At 42.0% G+C, this 16,910-nt stretch overlaps 1 protein-coding gene across 1 annotated transcript in view; it reads right to left on the bottom strand.

Annotated features, from left to right (window-relative positions):
• RSPRY1 (ring finger and SPRY domain containing 1) overlaps positions 1 to 7,532 on the bottom strand; it is a 25,996-nt gene extending 18,464 nt beyond the window's left edge. Inside the window, exons 1-4 of the mRNA XM_008638726.2 lie at positions 7,321 to 7,532; positions 4,795 to 5,291; positions 1,817 to 1,869; positions 242 to 354 (exon numbers count right to left, since the gene is read on the bottom strand). Coding sequence (XP_008636948.1) covers positions 242 to 354; positions 1,817 to 1,869; positions 4,795 to 5,141 — 513 coding nt within the window. The 5' untranslated portion in view covers positions 5,142 to 5,291; positions 7,321 to 7,532. The remainder of the gene's footprint in view (positions 1 to 241; positions 355 to 1,816; positions 1,870 to 4,794; positions 5,292 to 7,320) is intronic.
• Between the last annotated feature and the right edge of the window lie 9,378 nt (positions 7,533 to 16,910).

Below are 16,910 nucleotides of genomic sequence, written 5' to 3'. Positions count from 1 at the left end.
CCCAAAGGTCTCTTGTTCCTTCCCCATGAACCAAATTTACCTTTTTTGGGAATGCTCCTAGCATTAATTAGCATTTAGACACCAAGTCACCCCAAATTACTCGAAGTTGAATGTTACACCCATTTTCTGAGCCACTAGCAGTCTTGCATCACTGGTGAAACCCACCCAGAGAGATCATGGGTGTGGCAACCACGAATAACTGACATCCAGCCACAGATAAACACATGTGCTTTCGACTCACTTTTGTTGGCAGTGGACATTCATCAAGTAGTAGCGTTATAACAGCTGGTCCCAGGGGATCTTCTAATGGAATAACTCTAATTAAAGACTGGACAACTTCCAACCAGCCTTCATCTGTCAACCACAAAACAGAAGTCACACTCAGAATTAACAGTGCAATGCAGAAGTGTTCAAAATACATCCCTAAATGTAAACTGAAAAATCCTCAAAATTACCCAGTGAGCTTAGAGATATTGGGAAAAACAGTTTGCTTTTTACACCACTGTCGTAGTTTGCAGTAGGTTAGAAGCTTACATTCAAGAAAGAAAAAGTTTACAGCAGCTTGGGTAATAGTGAACATATCTACTGTTTGTAGAATAGTCTAGCCCAGGCCAGAGCATCCTTTAGCTCCCACTACTATTAAGAAGGAATACTCATGGTGGTATGGACAAGTACTTTGTTCTAGTGTGATACTCCAGAGTTCAGCATCCAATGTCAACTCTTTAAGTGTTAAATGCTGCATACACAATGACACTGAGGAAATATTTCTTTTAACCACAATCAAATCCCTCTTCCTGAGTTCCCTGAAGTAACATGAGGTTCAGAGAAACTCAGTGTCGTTTTCGCATGCCTGCTGGTCTAAAGAACGTTTGTTTTCCTAAGGAACAGCTATCACTGTTTAATGAGTAGATAAGGGCTTTTACTTGCAAGCAGACAACAATCCACATAGAAGATGTTAAACTACTCTTAAAGTAACAGATTTGGAGTTACAAGAAAATAGCTCCCTTAAAAGTGAAAATAAAGACAGTCTGTATCTGTATACAGGTGAGTGAGGTAAAAGGAGCAGCGCTCCCTTCAACAACAACGCAGCAGTAACACACTGGGGTTTGAGTTCTCATAGCACATTCCCCTGAAAAACATTTTATTGAAATGCTGTAATATCTAACTGGGCTGAATAATTTACTTTAATACAGAAATATTACTTCCTAAGACCAGTACCAACATTATTAAGTAAAGAGAAAAATTCACCTAAACCAGAAGTCTGCTTGAAGTCTTAAGCTGGGAGAATTTCTCCTACTGTAGCAAAGATAACACAGCCCTTGCTACAAATGTGGCTTGTCTTGCAGGAACACTTAGTGATGGGGTTGGGACAAATACATCAGTAAAGAAGAGGTCTCGGGTCAGCAATACCCAAACCTAAAGGAAGGTGCTAGTGGCCAACACCGGAGCACGTTGGCTTAGCCCTGTCTATGTACACATAGAGGTTGTTCCTGCTCAGCTGCAAACAGCTATTCTTTGTGGCTTACAGTTTAATGCCACTACGATGTCTTTGGGGCCATCCATTGGCTGCTTCTGGAGAGTTCATGTGGGAAGTTTAACTGAATTCAAAAAAACTTCAGGCCAACGCAGTGAGCTCAGTGAAGCTCTGAAGGGCAGAACTGTGTTCTGGTTCACACATCCCCAAAGCTGCACACCACATCCTAACACAGCCTGCTGCAGTGTATTTTTCTTTGCAAAGAAAAGAGGGACTTGGGGTTTGTTCCATTTCTTTTGCTTGTGAGTCACAACTGAAATGCCCAACACAATGCCTCGATACCTGTTTCCGCCATTTCATGCAACGTAATCATTGAATAAGGAGGCTCCTGGTCACTGAAAGAGATATTACACAGGTCAAAATTTACACACAATCATCAACGTAATACACTGAGTAAAATGATTCTACACAGACAGAAAACAAATCCAGTAACCATTTAACAAAAGGAAGTTACACAGGCTGCACATTGCTAATGTCATTTTCACATCTGAAACACAGAAGGGATTTGAGCCTCTCTCTGGCTCAGCATCAACATCTGCACATCTGCAACAGCTGACAAGGAAATTGTGATCCACATCTGCATGTCTAAAAGCTGAACATAGTAGGCTTGGTGCTGTTCATTAGCATGTTCCTTGTAGTACATAATGAGGCACTGCATGTCAGAGGTCACAAAGTGAACCCAGAGCAGTGCATAAGGGGCATCGCTTCAACAGGATTTTTTTTCTCAGAAATTCTTTGCTAAATATATAAATATATTAAAAAAAACCACCACAAAACTTAAAAGGGAAGCCACCAGCATCACAGTCTTCAAGCAAGAGCAGTTAAAAGAAATAGTTAAGGCAGTTTAACAGAAAACACTTAACCCAACCCCCTTTCCAACATGAAAATCACAAAAAGTTCAAGAGATCAGCTCCTCAGTCCAGTTTGCTGAAGTAAGGACACAAAGCTTGTGTATCTGAGCACGCACTGCCAGTGAAAGTACCTAAAGCAAGACCCCAAAATCCTGTTCAGTAAGCACCTCCAGGTCCAGAAAAAGCTTATCCAGCAGCATGTCCTAAAATACTTTATTCAGTGCTCCTTGGGCACTGAGAACTAGCCCCAGGCTTAGACTTTATGTTCCACGCTCAATTTCTATCACACAGATCTGAAAAGAAATTGGAAATGTGAAATACAGAGGAATTTTATAAAATTTCAACATTAATTATGAAGATAATAAAGCTAGCTAGTTTGAGAAATCAATCTAAAGAAGAGAAAAATTTCAGCTTTGATGTAATATATATGATGTAAATACATGTCCTTTTTTTCCTCACAAAAAGGTGAACACATTCTTAAATATTTCCACAAGAAAATGCTAAAGTGAAGTTTATCCCATTTTTATATTGCCACAACATTTAAAAACAAACAGTTGGCTTTTTTTTTTTTTTAACTTGAAGCATCTTCACCTTTCTTCGGGAAAGTAATCTGCCCAGAAGAAAAAAGTGCAGTACTGCAGAATTACATCAGGAGAAAGGATAGAAAGATTCAAAGAAAGGAGAAAAAAAATCCCAACAAAAATCCCAACCATAAGTACAAGTAAAGGCTATGATAAAGAATGACATTTTTATCTGCAAGATTTCTGATTTTGTCCTAGGTAGCAGATGTTCACAGTACTGGCACTGAGCAAAGGACAGTCCTGTCCCATTGATTTGCCATTTTAACCACTTAATTTCCAAACATCTCCTCCAGGACACACCTTCCTCATTTTGAAACAAAATAGCCATTTTGGGAATTTCTTAATTTGCAAGGCAGCTTTTCATATAAGCCCCAAATTTAGAATTTATCCTTCTGAGTTTATGAAATTAAGCTTCTAGAAAGCAGCTATCTCTAGATAGGACAGAAAAAAAATTATCAGTTGTCAGACATGTTTTAGGTCAGAACTTTGAGATTTGATAAAGCCAAACAACAATAAGAAAAAAAAGGAACCCCAAGAAAAAACAAACAAATAGCAAACAGGGAAAGCAACTATTCATTGTTTATCACAGTGCATTTCACTACAGTCTGCAAAAAAACCCCTGTAAAAATACAGTAGCTTCAGGAATTTGTCAGAAACAGGGGCAGTGAAATAACTACACTTATTGTCCCTCAGTAGCATAGGAAAGTGCTTACAAGATTACAACACTGATTGCAGTACCCACAGGAACAGGATCAACTGTGCTCAAAAGTGTTGTGAAACAGCTTAGGGAGCTGAACTTGGGGGAAAGGAGACAGCATGTGAGACTGGGCAGACTTTAAAAAACGTTTGCCATGATTTTAACTTCACCATTTGAAGACAGAGCACAAAATAAAACCTGTTAAAAAACCAACCAAACACACACCTTAAGACTTAAATGTTCGTGAAAAACATCAGTCATGGTATTTGTGCTTAAAGACAGCAGGAAAGCAAACTCCTCCTCTGCAGGCACATTCCAGAGTTGATGTAGGTACATGAATCAAGCCTCACTTATTCTGAGCCTCATCCACCTTAAACTCAAACCCCAGCTGTCAGGCTGGAATAAGGTTTTTCCTTCAGATCTGATCTCCTCAATTCCTACATTGCACCTAATCCAAAAGGTGACAAGCTAACTTAACCCATCATTTTTAAGGGCCTTTTAAAACTTTGTAGAAAGCAACACAAAATCAAAAAGAGACCAAAAAAAAGGATGGGCCTATAAATACCCCCCACACCCTTAATGGATGCTTTGAGCATGCCAGGAATGCAATACTGGGACTGTGAGTTGGGCAGTCACAACATGAGATCTTTAAAAAGTAGTCAGACTTATAACTGGAAGGAAAACCTCAGTCTGTTTATCCAGGCTAACAAAGATCAAAGCTCCCTATTTTGCTTCACCATTTCCAAAGTAGTTAAATACAGCCTGCAAACAGAAAACTGCACAACAACCAATTTTTAGGACAGAAGTTCCCAGACTCTGGAATGTTTATTGCTTCCTAAACTGTATCTGTGCCAGGTAAGAAATCCTGAGCACACTCCTCATCCCACATGGGTGTAGGCCCATACAGGAACTGTGAGAAAGCTCCTCAGCTCCTGGAAGAGTCTGTACCTGGGCACTCAGGAGCTACTTCTATTACCTAGGAAAGGTGCTCCTCTCCTAAGCCTCCAGATGGAAACACGTGGCTGCTTCAGGGAGGGTCAGGTGTAGATCGGTGAGAGGCTGGAGCCACAGTTTGAGAGAAGACAAGAACATTTTCATTCATGTTGAATTATTCCTTGAGGAGGTACTTACTTATCTACCAACGTCCGAATTACAGCCAGTGTGTCAAGTACCAGCCCATCCACATTCTGTTTTTTCCTTCTTGGTTCATGAGGTCCTCGGCCCCTCCTGGGCGGACGGACAGGGTCCCTTGGGTGGCTTCTTGCTTCAGGGATGCGTGCTCTGCTGTTCTCCGTTTGCCGGCCCTGAGAGTCCACGTTGTCCTCGGCCCCGCTGTCGTCACGGCAAACACACGAGTTTCCCATGCTGCCAGCCCCCAAGGCTCCCAGGAAATGGGGAATGTAGTGCTCTAGAGTCAACAGCAGACCTTGGAAAAGGCTTCTGCTAGCATAGAACACAACCAAAGCAACTACAATCATCTAGGAAGTTTTAAGAGAAATGTTTGTGTGATCCTGGACTGTGATCTTTTTGCATTATAAACGTTGCTACCAGCTGGAATGAGTGGGAAGTTGGAGACTTAGCTGCCGACAGAATCACTTAAAACACACATTGGTCATCCAGAAGGAGGTCTGAAAAAGCAAACCCGGAACAAGAGTCAGTGTTACTACTGCTAGAGAACAACAGAAGAATTCCTATTTTAGTAAACAGAATCAGTTTTGGTGGATAAAGCAGCTAAGAAACACAAGGCTTTACCTGAAGTCTATTGTGGGGAAAGGGAAAGGAAGGAAGAGGAGGAGAAGGAAGTTCCCCTGGTAAGCAGCTCTCGCCCACGCACCATTCCTTTCTACACTACCTATTACTTCCCAGCTCCTTCACGGATTTTGGATGCAGAGGAACAAGTTTGTCTGTACATCTTGCACACCACTACCCTTTAAATACTAAGTATCAACGAACCAGTTTCATTTACCCTTTAGAGAGACATATGGCTTATGCCACCCCAATAAAGGCTGTACGCTTAAGGTTCTCATTTCACATCAGGAACATTTTCAGACTATAAAATAGGCAAAATTGTAAAGAACTAATCTTACAACAATAGATTTAACAGAGAACCATTTAGTCCACCTGTGCATAAACAAACGTTTTTGGAAAATGCCTGCATCTCCTGCGTTCTCACCTAAAGCAGCACCAACACTGAACTAAACAGGAATTACAGACACCATTTCAATACCTTACAAATCTAACTGGGATTTTGAAATGGGTGTTGTGTGCCTGTTTGGATCTAGTGTCAAACCAGTCTTCCCTTTTTGGGAACAAAAACTAATTCCATCATTCTTCTGTTCTTCATTCAAATGGTTTGGATCACATACAGGCCCAGTAGCAGCTGAGACCACAGGGCAGTCTCTCCCAATTGTTAAGTTGAAAATGCAAGATAAAAAGGATTCAAAGCCCTGTTTCATAACAAGTTATGTTTCAAGCCATAGGACATATTTCTGTAGAACCTTACATAAAGTCTCAGGTAAAATAAAACCCTACAAAAGATATAATTTCACTACTTACACACTTCAAGCATGTCAGAATAAATAACTAACTTTTATCCTTTTAGGAATCAAATTTAACATTTACACTAGAAGTTACGGTGAATATCCTGTAATAGGTTATTACTATTCTTTGATTATTAATCGAAGATTAATTAATTATTAACGAGATTATTAATAATCTCATTAACAGCAGACACGTAGCACCCTAAATTCAAAAGGAAGTCAAAGAGCTGACACCTTTCAAATGTGGAAAGCCCCCACCATCAGAGCCAACTGGCAACTCTGCAGTTGCTGGCTGCCCTTTGGGACAAGATCACAACAACATTCAGGAAGCCAGACACTGGTCATATGAGCAAGTCTGTCACTGGAAAAGCTCTCACAGGCACTTCTGTAGTTTGAAGCACATCATCTTTTAGCACAGTGAAATGTTCAATATCAAGAAATTAACTGGAGGCTAACTAAGAAAAAAAAAAAAAAATCAGTTCCTCAAGGGACATTAATTGGAAAAAAATAAAAGATCTTGACTTCTTGTTCAAGAAACTCCTAAACCACAGATCATTAAAAGGGTTTCAGCATCACATCATGCTTGCCTTATCCCCTGAGAAGTTTGGCTACCAGGCTCAGAGTCCTTCCATCTGAGCCAATAGAGCTGTCACCTTCTCAGTCAGCGAGTCACAAGCAGATGAGAGGTGCCAGTGCAGATTGCAAGGACCTCAAACAGAATTGTCTAAGTTCACAACCGGTTCAAATTACTTTATTGATTTTAAAAAGAACTAGTTATGTTAAATGCAAAACATGTCTTCCTAGGGAGTATGTATGTATTTATGAATCTAGGTCATTTAAGGGCATTTTAGCAAGAGAATACTAAAATGTAAAACTGTTACAGATTTAGAATCTGAATAAAGTTGTTCTGTAACTTATGGAAATGTTAACACAGTGAATCTATCTTGTCATAAACAAGAATGGAAAAGCTGTATTTTAGAGATTAGCAGTGAGTAAGAACCTACCTAAAGAAACAACAATAGACATATGTCAAGATTAAAGCTGATTATTGAAACCTAAGTTTTTCTGGCTGTCAACTTAAAGTGTGATTAAAAACAAGTAATTATGATCAACTCACCTGTAAGTTTGCTTGGTTCAGGAATGGCTGGGGGTGCTCACAAAGTGCTGTAGCAGAAGTGGATTGTTCTCCTCCAGGGCACAAAGTCGTATCTGGAAAAGGCAGTGCTCTGTAAGCCTTTATGGCGGGCAGTGAGTCATTACTGACTGCTGTCACTTCTAGGAACTACGCTGAGGAGTCCCTGAGGAGAGAAGGAAAGAAAGAATTCACTTGGAAACTGCATCTAAGGTAAATCTACTCCACCTCCTCCCTACACCTGCCATGACATCAAGCCATGCTGTTATTTTCAGCTATATCCAGCCTTTACAGAGGGAATTCTATCAAGGCTTCAAAACCCTTTGTCACCTACAAGCTTTAAGACTAGACATGGATACAGAAAACCCAACCTGTTTTTACAGCCCTGGTATTTCAGACACCACAGCACCAAGTGCAGAGCAGTGACCAACTCCTCACCTCAAATTACTCCCTACTGGAGGAAGAAGAGAAGCAATAGTATCTGCTCCAGATCACCCTCAAGTAGACACAGCAGAAAATAAAAGTGCACTATAAAAGTTGATTAGATAACAGGAAGAGAGAAATGACAGGATAAACTCCCCTTATTTAGTAAAGAGCTGGGTTTGACAGCATTCACTTGGCTCTTGCTCACCATCACATACAAGGAGCTCATTGTCAAGCCTCAAACAAACTGAAAGGCTAAATAATTAGGAACACAAGGTAGGAGAGATTGCTACAGATCTGCTCACAAACCAGTTTGTCTGGATAGAGCTCGAATGCAGGAAGAAAGGTTCTGAAGTGCAAAGGAAAATAATAAAAATACAAGTTTTTATTCTATAAGAAATAGCTGCTACTGATACCTCTCACCAAACAGCACAAAATGCTAATGCCTGACCCCTTCTCTACACCAGAGAGCCGCTGTGGGACACCCACTGAACAGCTGCTCCAGCACATCTTGCCCTCGACAAAGCCCCAGGATCAGGTGCTGCTGGAGCAGGACCCCTTCCCTGCATGGGAGAAAAGCAGCTGCAGCCTCCTGTGCCCCCACACACCTCCACTGGATGGGCCACTGGGACCATCCCCACCACAGAAAGCAGCTGCTCTCCTAGCAGGCTCAAGCAAGTGCATGGATGCACAAAGGAGTTACGAGCTCCACAGGGTGACCAACCTGCCATGGTTGCAGGTCCAAGTGGGGAAGATGAAATCATCATCCATTGAAAGGGATGCTGTGGGAGTGCAGATGCCCAGCCTGCCCCAGACAGGCCTCCTCTGGATCATCCGACCGAGCACGCCAGTGGAGGAGTTGGCTCCAAGTGGCACTGGGATCATTTCTCTGCAATGTGCAGCCCAAGAGTCGGTGATTCATCCCCTCAAATATTTGGTTACAGCCAACCATAATACTGCCTCATGATGGAAAATGCCTCTTCTTTCCATGAAATGGAGTGCACTGCCAAGCAAACAAAAAACCCCTCGTGCACACAAACGAGGAGGGTTTCAGCTACCAAAAACACTTTTCCAGTTTCTGTCACCACTACAAGAGTAAGACCAGTGATTTCTCCTCTTGAGCAGAAGAGGAGAAAGAGCTCAGTCAACAAACCATACAGTAAAGTTGACAGTTTTTCAAAAGCAAAACTGTGAGAGTTTTGGCCAGCAGTTTCCTATTAAGGAGATAAAATAATTAGAAATATTTCCTCAGCATTTCTTTCCCAAAGAAATAATGCTCCTAAAAAGGAAGACATGGAAATACTTGTGATGCCAGTCAGATGAAAGTTCAAACTAGGAGGAAACACAGCTATTAATCATTGCAAGATAATCAACTTTGATACAGGAATAAGAGAAAGAAGAAGGCTGTTTGCAAAACAAGCTTTTATAACAAGGAGAATAATTTAATTTTGAAATGATGGGGATAGTAGTGAAAACCAAGAATTTCCAGTAAATTACATACAGCTAGAATGTGAAATGGAGACTTTCTCAGGAGATCCCATTGACATGCAAGGTCAACCTCTCACCTGTAAGACTTGTGCAACTAAAGAGAAGGAGCTGCTGGGTGTCCAGCGTGGTACCACACAGTGCACGCAGTCAGGGGACTGCAGGCTTCGGGAGGAGCCAGTAAATACCTTGCTGGTTCTTTTGCATGTGGTAACCAACCACCATATTGTGTAATCTGAAGCAAACCCCTAATTCAATTCTACTTAAAAATACCTTGGAGGATTAAGACTAGTGTCAAAACTCGATGGGAAGCAGCCTTTACTGGCATGCAGCATTTCACAAAGCCATTGCCACAGCTGGTTGCTTTCTCGCTGTAGCAAGAGCACCCTAAATTGAAAGCAGACTGACCTTGAGTGTGCCAGTTTCACAAAGTGAGACTCATCATGTCTAAAAGCTTTCCAGCTCCTGCACAAGTGCTCATCAGTGAAAACCCCCAGGGTTGTACAAGGTTTACTACACAAACAATCAGGCTTTAACCCTGATGTCTTGTCCAGGTAATTCATCTTTGTCACAAACACACAGGAGCTGGAGGATCTGATCTCTTGTTTGACTTGATGTGGTAACAGTAGAAGCAGAAAGAAGCAGACAGTAACTACCACCACAGCTTCTTTTTCTGTAGACTCACTGTGAAAGTCAGATTTTATAGTCACTTGCTCATTGCACTCCTTTGTCTTTTCACTTCCTTTAAACCCCTTTTTTAAGCTGGTACAGGAACACTAAAATTGCAACATGGATTTAAAGTGAATTTCATTTTCTCACTTAAATGAGTGTCTCCAGAGCAGGCCTGGTAGGGATTCCTCCCTGCACAGTTTTTCCCTTACTTCTGGATACAGAGACACTAGGACATGTCAGGCATTAGACTGTTCAGCTTTTTTTCTGAAAGGGAAACGGAAGCATTTACCACCTTCTGAGCTTCCCCATCTCAGAGGTCATCATTTGTCATCTCACAATCATTTAGGTGGAACTGTCCTTTGTACTACAGCCTCCAGAAAACCTCAACTTTGCTTCACATCTAAGTCAAAGCTGGTATCGATCACGCTTCCTGCTTCTCAGCTCCCCAAGCCACAGATGGATCATTAAATTTCTTATCAAAGACAGAGCTTAAGTTATGCTTTGAGGCAGATGAAAGCACTTCTGAGATAATGATCTTTTAAAGAGATAGTGGTATCTGACAGCCCAGTGAAGTTGAACAAGAGGTGCCTCCAGCAGGATGACGTGGTCTGGCAGAGCTGAACAAGCTCAGCAGCTGCCCAAGGAGCGGAGTATAACGCACTGCTTCAGAAGTGGCAGGAAGATAAAGATAATGCCCTGTAGATGGCAAGGAACACTAATCCTATAAACTGCAGGGATACAAGCACATGAAATAAAATCGATTAGCTATACCCTATTAAGTTTTGGCACAGACATTCATTTGGAGGCTTATAAATAACTCTTTCAATTAATTCAAGTTAATCTTCCTTGCTGCCCAGAAAGTTAAAGGCGTTATCAACAATACAATTCTAACAAAGGCCTTCATGATATCAGGATTCAAAATTAAATAAGAAAACCCCACCAAAAAAACCCAAAACGTCTCCCAAAAAATCCACAAGAAATTCCAGAACAGACAATGCTGGGAGGAAAGTGACTCTTTGCATAGCAAACAGAACTGTAGAATGGCAAAGAAACCATACCAAAAAAAAAAAAAAAAAAAAAAAAGGAAAAAAAAACAAAACAAAAAAAAAAAAAAAAAAAAAAAAAAAAAAGCTTTTTTCTAGTAAAATTTACAATAGTCCATTTCAGAAAGGAAAAGGCTTTATCTGTGTCAGTATCCAGAAACCAATGAAAGAGTTCTCTTCAGTCATGTGAAGATCAACTCCTTGTAAACTGCAATACTTAAAGCACCCTGTACATGAGCAAAATATAAACCACAAAAACATTTTGAGAGGCAAGTCAAGAGACTAGCCAGCTCAGTCACATTGGGAACTAGAATTAGGGCTAACACAGGGGCATCCAAGGCATCACACTCTGGGAACCAGGAATATGCTACAAGGAGGGAGTGCTGGAAGCGGGGACAGATTCTTGTCAGCAAACCACGAGCTTCAGGTAACTGAACCAGAACAGTGGCAACCCAGAGGTTGGCTGTTTCTTGTCTAAACTAATCTCCGTGCTTTTGTTTTTTCTAACTCAGAACCGGGCTTGTTTTCTGGGGAACATTGGGTGCAGAACTATTCTGTAGAAGGCAGAACAGTCTCCAGCTGTAGACCACAGAACTAAGCTCAGCTACACGGCATGACTAAGCTGTTATGGACATGTAAAATTCACATGTCCAAAAACTGCTTTCAGTGTAACATTTTGACAGCATTGCTGAAAAACTCAGTGATGCCTCAGTTGGAAGCCTGCATTGTCAGCTGTCTGACAACTGCCTCAGTGAGCAGGGCACAGAGCAGACAATGTCTAGAAACAGGCTGAAGACATTTCCATTTCTGGATAATCAAAGCAGCATCAGAGGATGGCCTGACCTTCCAGTGGCCAGAGTTGAGAGCCACCTTTGTGGCCTTCTCTGCCAGCCATGGAAAGCTGGCTGCTCCTCGTTAGACAAAGTTCAGGACTGTATTGGCAGAGCAGGAAATGTCCTTCTAACTCTTTCCTCCTGTTAGTGGATACAGTGACAGCTGCTCAAGAGACTGTCATCTGAGTCCAATACAACATGTAGGTCACTAGGTTAGCAAACCTGCCTTGGAAGCACTCATGGAAAGCGTGATTCCTGAACTACCTGGGGCTCCCAGGGCTAAAGAATACCTGATGCACAGCCCTGGGCAGGTCACTGGAACCCCCTTATCTCACTTAATTAAAACCCACCCACACAAGAACTCAGCTTCATTTCTCCCCATTTGTCTCTTCAAATTCTGCCTTCAGGGCCTTTCCTTTCTGCCCTGCTACAAGTCTCCCAGTGAAGCACACTGAACGAGAGATCCCAGTGTGGATTAGCCAGCCACGTGTAACAAGTGCTTCTGCCAGGTCTCACAGGTGTTCTGCTCCAACCACTGAGCTGTGGTATTTTCTTACAGTGCTTTAGGGCCTCTGTCAGTACGAAGAAACCCAGAGGGAAGTTGGTCAAAGGAGGGGAAGGGGGCTGACTGCCCTAGAGACTGCTAGGACAAGCGCAGGTGGGTAAGAAGTGGGAGGAAGATGAGCACGTATGTGTCTCACGAGGCAGTCTACATATGGTTTAAGCAAGACTGTGCACCCAGTTTAGTCATAAAAGGCAGAAAGTTCAAAAACTATTTAAGAGGCTTTCAAAATCCTGTAATAGTACCAGGAATGCAAAGTCTCAGTCACCTGGGGCTTCTGTTAAATAACTTTCTGAGGCATTTCAGGAGAATTAAGATTAAATTATTTTGATCATTACATTTAAACATCCCTTCACTAAATGTTACAAAGGGGTAATGCTCTAAAGAGAGGATAACTCAGCTATTGTAACTTTTTTTTTTAATCTTTTATTTCAGGACTGATAGATTAACCAGAGTTTGAGTGCAAACACACACCATTCTTCATTCACCATTAGCTGAATGTTTTTAAAAGCAGGGAGAACAATTCTAAGCCTGCTCCATGCCAGACAGCTTTGCTTTTAGAAAAAAAAGAATTAAAAAAAAAAAAAAAAGCATGCTGGATTTCCTTTTTTCAGTATGACTTTCTAGCATGTCCCACTGTCTGCAGGAAGGTGTAAGATACACATGAACAGTGCAGCCTCCTAGTTCACCAGCTGCCCTCTAACCTATGATTCAAGCTGTAATTGTATCTGTTTGTGCACATGCACCGAAGCCAGCAATCCAAAAACCCATGCCAACACTTCAGATCAAAATGTCCTCAACTCTTGTCCTTCTCCTCACATCTAACAAAACACCAAGATATGCAGATAATTAGAGCAAAAGGGAAGCATTTTCTACCAAAAAAAAAAAAAAAAAAAGCACCTTAGAAAGGGAGAAAATTAATTACAGTTGTGTTTCATATACTCAGAAACCACTCCTTCCCCAAGGGGAGAGATTTATTAGGAAAAAGATGGATTTCTTGTTACTGATCATGGCAACTCACTGAATTCCATCTAACAAACATGCATTAAAACCAAGAAGTAACAACCTCATCCCACACTTTGGACTGCCAGGTATCCTGACTGAATGGGCAAAGCCCACCAACTACACAAAGTTCCTGTGGCAGAACTGTGCTTCCAAAGCACAAGTTTGGTCACAGTAATGGTAGATCAAGGGCAGGTAATTACAAGCACTGCTGAAGAGAGATCGTGATGCATTGGTCAGTCACGCAACCTCATGAGTCATGTGTGAACATTTGACTTTTATTAGACCTCAGCAACATAATGAAGAATAGAAAAGGAAATAAAGGTCATGCTGGCACAGCCACTGCCCTGCAATGCCAACTTTACAGTTACCACACACAGACCAGGAAAATAAAATATATTGTGAGGACACACGGAAATACAAAGCACATGAGATACTTGAAAGACAAGGAATCCCAGCAAAGAACCACTGCCTGCACTGCTTTAAAATGAATGAATAAATTCAAAGTCTACTGAGTAATCATTAGTTTAATAGAGGAAACAAACCCCACAAAAGCAGTTTGAAATGCTGAACACAACACATTGATAACAGAGCAGAACAGGATAAATATCATGACATTAGCTGGCCTTCAATTTACTACAAGGTGACAGCATTTTAAGTTGCTGCCTCTGTGTTGAGAGGGAAACCACACAGTGCACATGATGAGCCTTGCTCCACTTTATGAGGATATCACCACATAACTACATGACCAGCAGAGAACATTTCCAAACACAGCACATTGCCAGGTAGGGGAGATAATGATATGAAAGAATTTGAATGAAGAAACCTAAAGAGTTACAGGCCAGGAAGTGTTCCATGACAAATCACTGCCTTTATCACTAACTTACTGCTTACACTACTAAATCTCTTTCTGTTATTCCTTAATTTTAACAAACAAGAAAAAAGCTTGAGGAAAATTGACTCTGATTCCACCTGATGGGCAGAAAATGAGAGATGTTTTACTTTATAGGAGGGAACCAAAATATTATAAGTGATCTATTTCAGTCCTATCCATTAGACTCACAGCAAATTAAATGCATTGCAAGCCAAGACCTCCTATGTGAAAACACTGATAATGTACCAAAGAAGAGCACTGCAGGGTTGTGCAGAAAACCATCATGTCCCTCAAGAGGAAGAAAAAAGAACATTAAGAAAAGCACAAAATAATCTATCAGTGAGAGTACAAGGGAGCCACTGACTGATCACCAAATTATGAGGCCACAGAGTAGGATACCACAGTGGCTACCATGAAGCATTGCAGTCAAACTCCACGTATAAGAGGCTGAAAGTAAATAAAAAGGAAAGTTAAAGACCTCAGGGAAACCAATAAGCCCATGTCCATGCAAGCACACACTGGTATCACAGCTGATAAGGGAGGTGGACAAGCTGGATTAGGTCTATCAGCAATGTAAGAGTGGGTAAACAAGCAAGGCTAAGCTAATAAACAATCAGCATCAGCAAGAGTTATGACAAGAGTTGTGCAGAATGCAAAACACAGCACTAAAATACCCTGGAGGAGCTTCCTACTCAAGTGATGGACAGGGGAAGCTGAAAACTTTCAGTTAGCAGGAACCTCAAGAGAACATGTGGCTGAAAAGGGCAGAGACAAGAAGTGATCATGCAACCACAATTGTGCTTCACTCATCTGAAAAAGAACACACCATGGGAAATTCACAATCTGTTCAAGCAGACCTGTAAATAGAAACAAACAGCAGAGACTGGGGCACAAAGCAGTAATAGCAATGTCCTAAAGGGAGGGACAGAGGAATGGGTGCCAGGAGGAGAAAGGGCCTCTCTTGCTGAGTGGACTTCAGCAGAGAACAAAGACACAGGCAAAAGCGCTTACAGAAGAATGGGCCAGATTTAGATCAAAGAACAGATCAATTCTGTGCATTTGGATAAATGCAGAACAAAACCACATTTAACAGCATCACAGACTCTTAAAATAATATGACAAGTTTTGAGAATGCACAGTCCTCCGGAAATCCACAGTCAAATACAGGAATCCAAGAGAAGACAAGATGCAAGGGAGTATTTCAGATGGCTCATAGGTGATGAGAACATTCACCGCTTAAAAATCTGTATAGTTTAGCAAGAAAATAGCAAAAATTTTAATACCAGGAAGTAAACAAGAGAAAGTCACAGTACACAAGTGGATGTAGGCTTCCACATGATGATAACCTCATGGCAGTGATGGATGTAGAGAAAATTAGTAGAAAAGCAGAACTGAGCTGAGGACCACCATGAGAAAACAACACCAAAACAAATACATGCATTCAATGCAAGACAAAGGACAGAAAAACAAAAATCCTGAGGCAAAGCTAGTGCTAAGTAGAAAAAAAAAAAAAATCTCTTGTATTGAAGAAAACAGACACTGATGCAGACATAAAATGAAACAAAACCCCACCAAACACACCAGCATTCAGAAAACAGAGCAGGCTGAATAAATTTAGGAGAGAAAAGGCAGCTCTAATGTCTTTCTCCATGGACCAAAGTTTCACTGTGTGAGAAAAACTGATAACACCAGCTGAGCACCAAAATGAACTCTGGCCTCAGGGATGGGAGTTTGCAATAACAAAACAGAAAATGAAAAGTAAGGTGACTACAGTCGTTCTTGGGACCTACATTAAGATTGTGGCCAGAAGGGACACTGCACCTACTGCTACACGACAGAACATATAAAAGAACAGCAGTTCCTAAAAAGAGGGGGTCAATGAAGGCATGCGAGATAGAAACAGCGATCAGCAGGACGGAATCAAAGCGCTTAAAAGAGAAACTCATGCTCGATACGGGCATAATACAAGCAGTGAAAAAAATCCTGCTTTATAAGCACTGAAGTGGGAGAACAGAGCAGAGCCGAGGTGTTACCGCAACCCGTAGCAAAGGTGCCGCTGCCTAATCTATCGCTTAAGAATGCAAAACAAAAGATACAGGTAAACGAGTGGCCTGCTCCACACCTTCATACCTCCTCTGTAAAGACAGAAAACTCGCTCTGCATAAATACTCTTACACTGAGAGCGAGAAATAGTTTTCAGGATTCTGACTCCTCACATTCATGTAACAATATTCAAGGGCTCAAGAACACTGTCGTGTTTCCGAGCTGCCAGGGCAGCACGTCGAGTCTGCGATTCCGCGATTCGATGTCATTTTGCCCCTCGCACACCAAAACCGCTATAGCCAAGCCCTTGTTTTGCAAGTCATACGAGCACCCGGGAGCTCTCCCCGCACCCGGGAGGCGCCGTTAGGAACTTCCAACCCCTCCCGGCCCTGAGCAGCGCCGGACTCAGGGCGCCCCAGCTCGCTAAACCCACCTTTCATTCACCGTTTGCCGCTTTCTTTACCGAGCTCCCAACTCCACACGCGAGCTCAGCTCTGCCCAGCTCCGGGGCCTCCGGGAGAGCTCAGCGAGCCCGGGGGCTGCGCCTCGGCCACCCGGGGGCTGCACCTCGGCCACCCGGGGGCTGCACCTCGGCCACCCGCCTCTTCGCGCTGGTTGCCCCCCCCGGGGGGAGAGGC

The sequence above is a fragment of the Corvus brachyrhynchos genome, unplaced genomic scaffold (genome assembly GCF_000691975.1).
Source record: "Corvus brachyrhynchos isolate BGI_N302 unplaced genomic scaffold, ASM69197v1 scaffold26, whole genome shotgun sequence".
NCBI classification, from domain to species: domain Eukaryota; kingdom Metazoa; phylum Chordata; class Aves; order Passeriformes; family Corvidae; genus Corvus; species Corvus brachyrhynchos.
Note: the sequence above shows the minus strand (reverse complement) of the source record. Positions and strands in the feature narration are given on the sequence as shown.